At 37.5% G+C, this 12,370-nt stretch overlaps 1 protein-coding gene across 1 annotated transcript in view; it reads right to left on the reverse strand.

Annotated features, from left to right (window-relative positions):
- Window positions 1–12,370, reverse strand: part of TTBK1 (tau tubulin kinase 1) — a 129,951-nt gene that overhangs the window by 110,588 nt on the left and 6,993 nt on the right. Inside the window, exons 2-3 of the mRNA XM_088147982.1 lie at window positions 11,108–11,215; window positions 3,228–3,389 (exon numbers count right to left, since the gene is read on the reverse strand). Of these exons, the coding sequence (XP_088004108.1) occupies window positions 3,228–3,335 (108 nt within the window). The 5' untranslated portion in view covers window positions 3,336–3,389; window positions 11,108–11,215. The remainder of the gene's footprint in view (window positions 1–3,227; window positions 3,390–11,107; window positions 11,216–12,370) is intronic.

Genomic DNA, 12,370 nt, shown 5'->3' on the forward strand with positions numbered 1-12,370 from the left:
TGACATTGGGGGCTGAGAGAGAGTGACTGGCCCAAAGTCACCCGGGCAGCTTTCATGCCTAAGGCAGGACTAGAACTCACAGTCTCCTGGTTTCTAGCCTGGAGGCTTAACCACTAGACCAAACTGGCTCTCATCCAGCTTCTGATATGCCAGAAGCAAAAAGAAAGCTCAAAATTGCAAATATATCAATCAGTTAGTCAATCAACCAGAAATGGAGTAGCAATCATTATTAACAAAAGAGTGTCATGGTGCCTGCTTTCTGAAACACCATTCTCCCCAAGATTCATATGACCTCCACCTTAGCCCTATTTAAATTAGCCCTTAAGACCTGTCTCTATCCGTAGACCCTGGGTTAGTGTGGGTGATGGACCCTTTGCATGATGCTTGATTGGTTCCAACATATTGGAAATACTTCCAGAATAAACTATTAAGGAAATGACAAGAGGACTTATATTTTCACTTTAAGATATCCAAACTATATCATTTTCACATGACCTTTTTGGACATTTTATAGTTAGCTCACTGAAGACACTACAGCACCATCTGCCCAATGCTCCATCATTTATGACTTGAGAAAATAAATTAACATTCCAGCTGGATGCTTTCCACTATCCCACATAGCTTGCCCCTGACTACCACCAGCTTCCTTAAGATTTCCCATGTTGTCTGCCAATGACGTATGCCCACCACAAAAATACTGTTAGTTTCAATAAGCTAACTATAGCTCTGTAATTGTCCTGACAATTAGACTAAAACCTGTATAAAGACCCAGTGATGTGTGCATGTAAGCACCAATAATTTTCACATAGAAATATAGCATTTAAACTAAATACCACAGAAAGAGTTTTTTAGAAAGATAAGACTCCTGAGACAAACAATGCAAGAGAAGGATAAAGAGGACAGAAAGGAAGATTAAAATGTACATGCATAACACAGATTGGTAAGGAACTGCGTCTTCATTAAATTATTTTGAAAAACTAATGTCTTCTGAGCACACAATTTGTAATTGCAAAGATACTATATTTAGCACATCAATCTTTCCCAGCAAAAATACTATGTTTAATTCAATATGCCATTGGATAAATGAATACAACAAAAGCTGGTCTTACTGACTCCCTGCCAAGCCCTTCATAGCAAATATGAAAACCACATTAGCAATTGACTTCCTCAGTATTCTGAAGCCACACAAATAGCATGGAAGGAAAGCAAAGCAAATCTAGATACAATTACATTGCTGCAGATTAATCTGGAAAATGTCTCAGATATCTGGATCTCAAAATTGAGATTTTATATATAAAAGGCACTAACAGAGAGAGCACAGGCCTGCTGTACTAGTTGTTATACAGAAAAGGTTCAGGAATAATGTATAGAGCTAAGCTGCAGCAATAGATTTACATCTGGGCCACTAAAGTGGCCATCTGTATCATCTATTACACCATTAGCTCTTCTACAAGAATTAGAATTTGTGAAATGTACTTATGAATGGACATTAAGTTTTACTTTTGCTTGCTTGAAAGAGTAATTTTATTTATTAAGCCAATTTATATAGCCGCCCATCTATCCAAGAAACTCTGGGCAGCAAACAAACAAAAACAGAGAATCACATTAAAACCAAAACCAACTAAAACTGCATTGAGGCTCAACAAAAACACAAACCACTGGACATATATACCCATGCCATAGCAACATTATGAAGGCCCCTATATATAGGAGTCTCCAGTTGTAAGGAAATATTAATGTAGATAATTACATAATTGGCAAATTAGGGAAAATGAAGTAATCATTACTTTCCCTAATTTGCCTAGTATGTAATTCTAGTGTATCAGGGTCAGTGGCCCTGCAGATATTACTGAACTACACCTGCTAGCAGCCCCATCCAGCATAACCAGTTTTGAGAAATGCTAGGAATTGTTTTTCAGCAACTTCTGGAAGACAAGAAGTTCCCTACATAGAAACAGTTAACATATTCTCCAGGTATCGAAATTTATGTAATCAAAATGGGATTATCTGCAGACAAGAAACAAGTATCCACGAGCTCTGGGGAATTCTGGATTGCAAAAATATAACATGCTACCTAACAACAAATATTCTGTTGGGTAAGACATTTTAATTTGGATTCTGCACTGCACAGTGGGCTGGATTCAATGACCTAAAGTGACCTTTTCCAATTTCTTTAATCCCATTATCTTAAGGAGGAGGAAACTCAAAAGGAGACCCAGAGGACTGAACTTGCTGAATGGACATGGAATGGAATCCTGATCTATCCCTGTGGTGAAAGCCAGAAGTAGAAGTGGAGGGGCGATGCTGGAATAGAATCCTGAACAGGAGCATTCAACAGTGCAACATTTTGTTGCTGGTCCCCTTATAAAATAAAATAAGTAAAACAACGTTTTAAAGTAATTTGACATAATGTAATTATCAGGCTGTAGCTATGTTTTACAAAAACAACTGTAAATAGATAATGATCAAAAGTCACAAAGAATGCCCAGATAATGGAGCAGCAACCCAGAAGTAATTGCTGTACAAGCCCACTGTTTCCATTTTTCAATGGTGGCACTATTAAGTACATAGAGTACCAGCTCAAGGGCACATTGACTGATGGCACCAACTCCCACTGATATGAAGATTTGCATTTTTAGAATGATTCAGAAAGAGGGGTGGCACCCCCTAAGCTTTGGCAACCTAGGGCTCCATCCAGAACATGTTACAATGAGGTCATCAGCTCACAATTTGTTCTCATGAAGTTTTATTAAAAACATCACTGAAACCAGACACCCACATCATCTACATGCTTCTTGTGCAGGAGTGAAAAATGTATGTAACATTGTTTGGGAGGTGAACAAAATGATTATACAAAGTGATCAGGCCACATTACATTGAATAGGGCTAGGATTTTTTGCCCTGCCCCCCCCAAGTTTTGCAAGGACTTCTTTGATTGTTTATGTTAATTATATTAAGCCTCTATTAAGACATACTATAGCTTTTATGAGTTTCCTACTTCAAAGCAGTGGCAAGCCATGCTACTGAATTTTGACAGTTCTGGTGAGACAGAGATTCCATGGACTGCAAAGACAATTTCAGGGAACACATGCAGCCATGAGCCTTTAGGTTTGCTCATCTTGTGTTGAAGACAATGTCTCTACCAGGGCAGCAGTTAATTCAGAGCACGACTCAAGTAAAACTCCTTAGATGGGATTGGCAGGATAGAGAGACAGGAATACACTCACCACTTTCCAACGGTCCTTCACCACATAGTTAGCCGGCAAAATGTCAACCTGTTCCCCTCCTCCGCTCATGTTTGGTTCGTCTTTGATAGCAGCTGCTAGGCACTGCATTTGCCAGCCAGAGAATAGTTTAGTAGTAGCTCCCAATTTAAATGAGCCATTTATCTAGAAAGAAGAGAAAAAACACACAAAAGGAGAGGGAGAAAACACAAAAGAGTTAATGCAGATCATAACAGGTCAAATGTGTAGCAATTGGCAGTAGCATTAAGGTGGCAAACTCACCTCAGGATTGAGCACAGCTTGCAATAAGCCTGGCTGGCTCAAGCAACTGCCCTCTTTAAAAATTCTTCATCTGTCCTCATGCACAAAGGAGCAGAAGCAACCATGCTGTGAAACAGCAGCACAAAATTAAAAATAGTGGACAAGGTACTGGCTTATACCATGCAGGATTTTCAGTGCTCAGGGACAGGAAAACTGAAAGCCAGCAACTCAGTAACTGAGTGGTAACAACAAGGCCAGCAACAATGCAAGAGCCATAACTATCTTAATGATACATATGATACTGCAGAATTAACCAGAGATTTATTCTTTAAACACTTAGCTCAAGGCTTGCCAGATACCACACACAGATGGATTCAAGAAGAGCCACAGAGTACTTCAGATTGCCAAGATAAAAATGCTATTTTCATGAGACAGCCAAACAGGAGAAAAAAGCATATTCAGAAGATTCAGGATATTACAATGTGATACGCAAGAGAGGCTTTCCCAAAGTTATCCCGCAAGCTCTGTCATTGAGTGGGAACTTGAACCTGGATCTCCTGGTCCCAATCAAGTATCTTAATCATTATACTGCATTATTTTTCACTCCACAGTGTTTTTTTATTATTATTATAGTATATTAATTATTAATATAACCTCATCTATTTGGACTATCAGAAACATACTGCCGATGGATAAAGAAGAAAATCAAGCTTGTAATGCTACATTTTCCACTCTCAAAACTCACATGTGTTAAGCAGGTAACAAATCTAAAGAGCACTAGGACTGCAACGGGATTACTCAAAACATGATTTACAATAAGACAACATTGTACTGTCTCATCTATTTCTTCCTGTATTACACATGTACTACATTCAAGAATGTTATAAATATTTGATGTTTTTTAAAAACAAATGAACATGTGCAACAGAAAAATTATAGTTACCCTCTTCTGATTGTTGCAATTCTCATGCCAATGATAATGTATGGACGAATGTATCATAAAATGCTTTATCAGCAATGGATAGACACTGAAATGTTAACTGGATACATTTGCAAGAATTGTTGGTTTCAATAATTTAAAAATGCTTTGTTTTTCAATCCAAAAGCAAAATAGCTTGCAACATATGTGCAGACTCTTTTAGCATGTGGGATTCCCCATTCTTTCAGTGGGGATACCTAATCCATCAAAAGTAATAGGGAAGCTCTAATTGCAAGGGCAGAAGTGCACATTACTCCTGCTCCCGCAACCAATGCTTGGGTTGGGATGGTGTTCACTGATCCAGAAAGCAAGAATTTACCAGCTCAACCGTGTTTGTATTGTTTGGCATGGATGGTTTAAAATAAATTACCTTTTGAAAGCAAGTAACTGAAAGAAGTTAAAACTCTTCACTGTAAACATGCTTTCTGAATTGTTAAAGAAACTAGTGAACAGTGAAATCAGACTGGTAATTATTTTCCATAAATAAAGAGGTGTAGGCCTGTGCTCCATTTATGTTTCTTTTAAAATTTAATTGTGTAGTATCTTCTGCACAGGATGGTAAGAAGAGATGAAAAAGATGCTAGCTATTAATAATGGAGAAGGGAACCATTTCGAGGTGCCTGGAGGCTATGAGGGTCTGGATGGGGTGCAACAGGCTTCAGCTGAACCCTGGTAAGACAGAGTAGCTGTGGGTTGGGGGCTCCTATGTATCCAGGAGTTTACCATCTTTAGTTCTGGATGGGGTGGCACTGCCGCCGACAGACCCAGTGCGGAATCTGGGGGTCCTCCTGGACTCACAACTCCTGCTCAAGGAGCAGGTGGCAGTTGTGGCCAGGAGGGCCTTTGTTCAACTTCACGCTGTGTGCCAGTTACACCTTTTCCTGGATCAGGAGGCCCTCCGGTCAGTCAATCATGCCCTACTCATCTCCATATAGACTATTGCAATGCGCTCTACATAGAGCTACCCTTGAAGAGTATCCGGAAGCTACAGCTGGTACAAAATGCAGCTGCACAGGCAATTTTGGGTGCCCAAGGATGGCACACGCAACACCCTTGCTGCAGGAGCTGCATTGGGTGCCAGTTTGCTTCTGGGTCCAATTCAAGGTGTTGGTTATTATCTTTAAATCCCTACATGGCACAGGACTAAGCTACCTGAGGGACCGTCTCATCCCCATTATGTCGACCCGTCCCACCCAGTCAGGCAGAGAAGGTATGTTACAGACCCCATCTGTGAAAGAACGTCTAGCGGCAATAAGCCAGCAGCAGGAGTAGAGCCTTCTCTGCCATTGCCACCGCCCTATGGAACACTCTTCCCCCAGAGGTGAGGCAGGCCCCCCCTCTCTTGGCCTTCTGAAAAGGGCTGAAGAGCTGGGTCTGCCAATCTGCATGGGGCAAGAAGGGATATAACCAACCCTGGGGGTGGCTGGCACCTTGAAGACGCCCCCTGAGTCTAATAAGTTAACTAATAACTAGTTAACATCAGTTCTTTGGAAGCTGTTTATTTTTTATATAGGAATTTTGTTGTATTTTAATGCATTTTAATTAATATTTATTCTATTTTAATTAATATTTATTCTTTTTATTGTAAACCCCCCAGAGTTGCTCTGCAGTGAGAAGGGCAGTCACAAATTTGAAATATAAATAAATAAAAATAAAATAAACCTGTTCTCCAACTGCTCAGCTTCCCACACAAGCTCCCCAAAATTACATGATAATTTGTGTAGCAACCATAATTTGCTTTAATTTGTTTTGTTTTGCACAACTTTGTGGATCAATGAGCTCCAAAATAGTTATTGTTTATGAGCCAGGTAAAGATAAAGTTATCTTATTTTGCTCATCAGGCAAGTTAAAATACAATGTATGCCTAAACTACAGATTTTTAAAATCTCCAGACTCCTGTAATATGTTGCCACAGGACTGCCCTTAATAAACTTTTGGACATTTCAACCAGTGCAGAATTCTACAGATAATAACAATCAGAGTTTAGGAAATGGTAATTCAGGGACTAAAATACTCCCACTCATAGTGAAGGCATGTACTGAATTTTCCATCACCAATAAGCCAGCAGCCATCTTTTTTTTCTGTAATATATTTGTTTTATTTATTTATTTATTTATTTATTTATTTATTTATTTAAGCAATTTATATGGTCACCCAACTCACTCACAGTGACTCCGGGCAGCTTAGAGAAATAAAGTATAAAGCTTACAGAAATAGAAGTTTCAGAGAAAAAGATACAGTAGTAGCAAGCAACTTACTGGAGTGACAGAGCTCCTCTAAAGTCTATACTCCAAAAGATAGCAAACCACCAACAAGCTATTTTGCAGCTGACAACTGGAAATGTAAAACTGAGAAGGAACGGGAAGACTGAGTCATTCTTATACAAAGCAGTGTCATCAGGATTCTGGCAGAGACTGGTTTATAGAGCATTTTACTCCAGTATTGTTTTATTCTACACTAGCTGCCTATTCAATTACTCCAAGTGCTGCTTACTACTTTAAACTCTAATCAACATGGTATAATTTTCTACTGATAATACAGTAATCACTCTATCAAGCATCTGAAATGCAACTATGTAAGATCACATTTACATATGCTAATGCCTAACTGTAGAGGTACTATGATCATGTTTTTTCCAGTAGGAACATCAGTGCTACTGATTCTTCTCCAACTGATCTTAATCCTGAATATGTTCTAAGGCTGAACCAAACTAAAGCTAAACTAAAGAAAAAATTAAAAAGAGATAAAAATGCCCTGGAGTCCATCTTGATTTCAGGTGTCTACACTGACACATCCATTCCACTGTCTTCTTCCAGGATGTTTTCTTACTTCCCAATTTAGCTTTATATTCCTGGTATGTATGTATGTATGTATGTATGTATGTATGTATGTATGTATGTATTTACTTACTTACTTACTTTGTACACTACCCAAGTCCCAGTGACTCCTTGATAGTTTCCCATTCAAATATTAACTGAGCTTGAACAGTTCAGCTTCTGAGCTCAAGCAAGATCTGCCAAATACTGCTCATGCAAAGATTAAAAAGAAATAAGACCCTTTGGAACTAGCCAATTTCTCTCCTTACTTCTTTTCTGCTTCTCTAATAGCACTATTCTCACATTTTTAATTATCGTGACTAACTTTTCTATTAATATTATTTTCCTGGGGTTATAGCATTTTTGCTTTGCTATTGCTTGAACTGAATTTAATGCTTGCAGTTTGTTGTTTCTTAAAATGATTTTGGTCACTGTTTTAGTTCATTTGAAAGTCAGAATAAGATATATTTTTGTTCCCAACATAAAAACACTTGTAAAGTCAAAGCAGCTGCATTCAATTCTGTATCCCATTGACAAAAAGGGCAAGTATTAAACCAACACCAAGAAAATAAAGGAAGTTGGTTTTAAGGTTATTTCTTTTTTAAAAAATCACTTTACTGACTCTGTTGCTTTATGTACTGACTGGAAGTCCACACAGAAAATCATTCATGAAACTAAGCTGCCACATGCACTGTACCTTAAGAGCTTCATAAGAAAAACTACACATTGGCCTGGTTCATATCTAACACTAAGCAATAATGTGATTTAATTTTTTTGGGTTTAGCCTGATGTGTAAACTGATTGTTCATATTCTATATGCAAATTAGGCCAGCATATCTTGTTCAACAAAATAGTTAAAAATCCTGACTTAGCATTACGTATGTACCAGGCCGAAGTGTTCACTAAACTCTCTCTCTCTCTCTTTCTCTCTCTCTCACACACACACACATACACATGAAGACTGGCTTGGGCCAACCAAATCTTAGAAACAATTTAGTATGAGCATCTTCAAACTGTTCAAGAACTTAAGCATATTTTTAAAAAGAAGTCATTACAGTGTTTTTGTCCATTGACCTAAAGCATGAAGGAGTATGCCCTTTTTCTTAGCTCAATAACATCTAGCAAGTTACCAACATTATCCCTTTAGCATATAGGAATATCAGTTTAAGTCCTCGAATCTAACACACCCTTTGAAATGTCCAGCAAAGTTGCCAGCAACCTTATCTGCCTCCAACAATTCAGGACCAGCAATTCCAATACACTTGAATAGTGTAAAAATGCTGAGTTGCCAGTGGGCTGTTAATGCATGATGGAGCATATCCTGCTCATTTTTTTTATTCTCTATACTCTTGGTGCATTCTGTAATAATCCCAGCTAGCCATATCAAAGATTGGATGTGGATACTTATTCACCCAGCTTAGCATTTCAAGCACCCTGCCATTTCAAAAGCTAAGCTTGCGGATTGAACAATATTTCTTGCATTCAGGAAGAAAAGCAGGCAAACATTGGGAAGAGAATTTGGACAATGAGTCTTTTAAAACCTTTCTCTCAGACACACCAATCCTAGATTTCCATACCTAAAATATATAGATATAGATATATATTTAATCCAATAAATACTTTCAGAGAATAGAGGTAATGGAAGATGGATTTTAGAAAACTGATATTCATTTAGCTGAGATAAAATTAACTTTAGGTGACCAATTATGGATATGGCCCCTGTCATCTGCTAGCTAGAAAATACAGCCCCATTTGAGTTTTCCATTCCTGCCTTAGGACACAATCGGAAATTTCAGTATAATTTTGGTTTTCTATTTTTTATTGCAACTTCTTTTGTTGATATGCCTGTCTGTATTCATGTGATCTTAGAACTATTTCTCTACCTGGCATCAGCTAATGTATTACAGGAAGCCAAACACAGACAAAACACTAAAGTATTATTATAATTGTTTGCTTTTCTAGTAGCCTAGTGAGAAAGCTAGCACCGTTGTTGATTATTAGTAGCAGTTGCCTCTTTAGGAACTAAATTGGGAAACCACATATAATAGAAATAATTAGCTTAAAAGAGGCAGTTGAATAGAACAGGCAGGAAAAAAGTTGAGATAAAAAAACCTCTGGAGAATATTATTTTCAGTACAGCAATCAGCTGATGCCCCCTACATCGAGGACAGCTAAACAAATACAGGTTATAACCCTGTTTTATATAATTAGTAGCTCTCTGTCAAGTCACACTGTAATGAATTTGAATTTGTTTAGCTGTATAATTAATCACTTAATTATAAACTCAGAACAATTAAGAAGGGTGGAACATTTTTTGCCACTGTATCTTTAGGATAAGAGCTTTAAATATGAAGTCTAGGGTGTTCAACACTATGTTAAAACTCTGTCAGTTGAAGTCTGCTGTAGCCAAAGTATAGAAAGTAACATCCAAAATCTCTTCAGAATGCTCCATTGCCTCCATTCATCAAACAAAAGCTATGGAAAACTCTCACCATCTTACTAAAGGTCCTGTGAAACACTTTAAAGTGTTTTGTGCTGAAGAACTGCAGTATCCCAGGTTATTTCAGGATACATCCTCACCTCAGGAAGCCTATGAATTAGAATAAGCAATATTTATTCAAGTTGTGGGAAACCATGATTCCACCAGTATAACAGATTGTTTACCATACCTGTTATTTGACAATTAAAAAAAAAGTACAGTGCCCATATACATTTACTTAAACTTGTTTGGACCAAGTATTACTTTCTAAAGAGTGTAATATTTAATACAAACCTTATACATCTATTTGTAGAGCAGAGTGAAAATTCCTAGCATGCTGAATGGATTTTGATAGGATTTATTCCCTCTCAAAATAAAGAGGACTAGCATCAGAAAGTTGCAAGGATCTAAGCCAAGACTCTAGCTTTTATACATCCTCCTAAAATGCAAAGCAATGCTTTCTCTACTTGGACAGAACATAAAGAAAAAAGACAACAGAGGAACTAAGGAAAACCAAAATATTCTGAAAACTTGTGAAGATAAAAAAAAAGTCAACTATGGTTCCAGCAGATGAATCTTCATGACTTTTCCCTGACACACACACACACAAATAACAGGACAAATTTCACATTTACATGCTACTCTTCTTTAGATATTTTTACTCAACTTTCCCTTATTATATGGTAACCTGAATGGCCAAGGCACCTAGGTAGTCTTAAAGCCAAGTGAGGATTTGAAATCAAATGTCCTCAGTCCAAATCCAAACTCTATCTCAAGTGTCAGCAATCTTTTCAGCACCAGGCACCATTATGCAATAGCATGGGCACATATAATTTTAAATTGGGTCAAAATATCATCCTTGTATCCACTTATATACACACATTCTCCACAAGAGATGCCATCTATAGATGTTGCAGGCTCTTTGGCACTAGCCACATTGCCAAACCCTACATTAACTACCATATTATATCAACTATCAATATGAAATACAGGCAAGGTATATCCTGAAATTACCATCTGGCATCAAGACAGCTCAATTACATTTTCTATCCCTACTATTACTATTTTTTCTGACTTACACATTATTTTAAAGGCCACAGGAGCAAATGTAACCAGCACAAAACAAACTAATGCTGACAACAAAACATTTAATACTGATAAAATATTTCAAATCTTAGCATCAAGTTCTACAAGCAGGAGGAGAGCAGCAAGTAAAGACTGAAGTCTACTTTCTATCTTCATCTTAAAATACTTATTTCTCAAATAAGCATTTGAAAAATAAATATTTCTCAAACAAAATTCTGATCAAATAACAAAATTCTGATCAAATAACAGCTGCAGTCCCCACCTCTGCTGATTGGCCTCCTGTCCTCTGGGATGTCTGCTTCTCATTGAACTGTCCAGGAAAGGATTTCCCCTTAGAAATTTCTTACTGATACTTCACAGGGTCCAGGCTCTGGAAAAATCAAATGCAAAATTCACAGATTGGGAGAATACTCTTAGCCTGTATAAAGTTGGAAACGTACATTCCATCAATAGTTCAGATAATACCAACATCATTAGCTCTGAAATGTCATATAAGATATTGAAATACATCTGCTTTTACATAGATACACAAGGAATTGAGAAATACTGTTTCTTGCTATTTTCCTAATATCAAAATTTTACTTTGGGGATGTGACGAATTCCCCAATGTACCACTAAAATATTAACTAGAGATGCTTATGGAGACATACATTTTATTTATTGAATTTATATCCTGCTGCAATCATAGAAGAATCTTGGCGGATGCTTTGATACACCCAAAGCAAAGAAGACTAGAATTGAGAAGCAATCTAGATTCAAAGAGGAAAAGATCATTCAGCGTATGCAGGGCATTCATACAGCACCTGTCAACAACTCATTAAAGAATTTGCATCATTTCCTGGAATCACAAGGCTGCTGCAGCTGAGGAAAAAGATCTATTCAATTTTAAAGAGGTGCTAGCCAGTGCAACATGTGCACTCTCACTCACTTCAAATCACAGTTTTTCCCCTTCAATTCTGCATCCCTGCACAGCCCTACAAAGAAGTACTATAGAACGCTTGTATCTCCTTTCCTAAGAGCATCTATAGGTGCTCCAGAGCAAGATTTTACTGGGCAAGTGCTGAGTCATTCACAGGATTTTATGAGAGATCCTAATGTACCTTCTATGAATAGTGCTCCCAAAACACTTCTGAAACATTTTGGATGAAATGTTTTATTTTAGAATGATAAATTAAATATTTAAGGCAAGATGCTCATTTGTCCATATAGTCATCAGGAATCAAACCCAACTCAGTGGCATCTGTTTATACACTGAAAGTCTTCACTCCCTAAAATGATTAGTAAAACATATCTAAAGTCTAAACATAAGTTGTTGAAACCACCAATTCTGACAATTCCAAAATTTGGGGAAACAGACTTGATTAGGTCCCTGTGGACCTAATCTTAGTGACTGGAATAATGAGAATGACTATAACCTCATGAGCACATCTTTGTTGACCTGCTTGAAGAATCTGGCATTGGAAAGGGACCAATGAACTGTTAAGTGAGGAGAAAAGACAACTCAGTCCTGAGAAAGTGTAAAGCA

Source organism: Python bivittatus, unplaced genomic scaffold (genome assembly GCF_059951505.1).
Source record: "Python bivittatus isolate LINGU-HERP-01145 unplaced genomic scaffold, Pbiv_v1 ctg000020_np1212, whole genome shotgun sequence".
NCBI lineage: Eukaryota > Metazoa > Chordata > Lepidosauria > Squamata > Pythonidae > Python > Python bivittatus.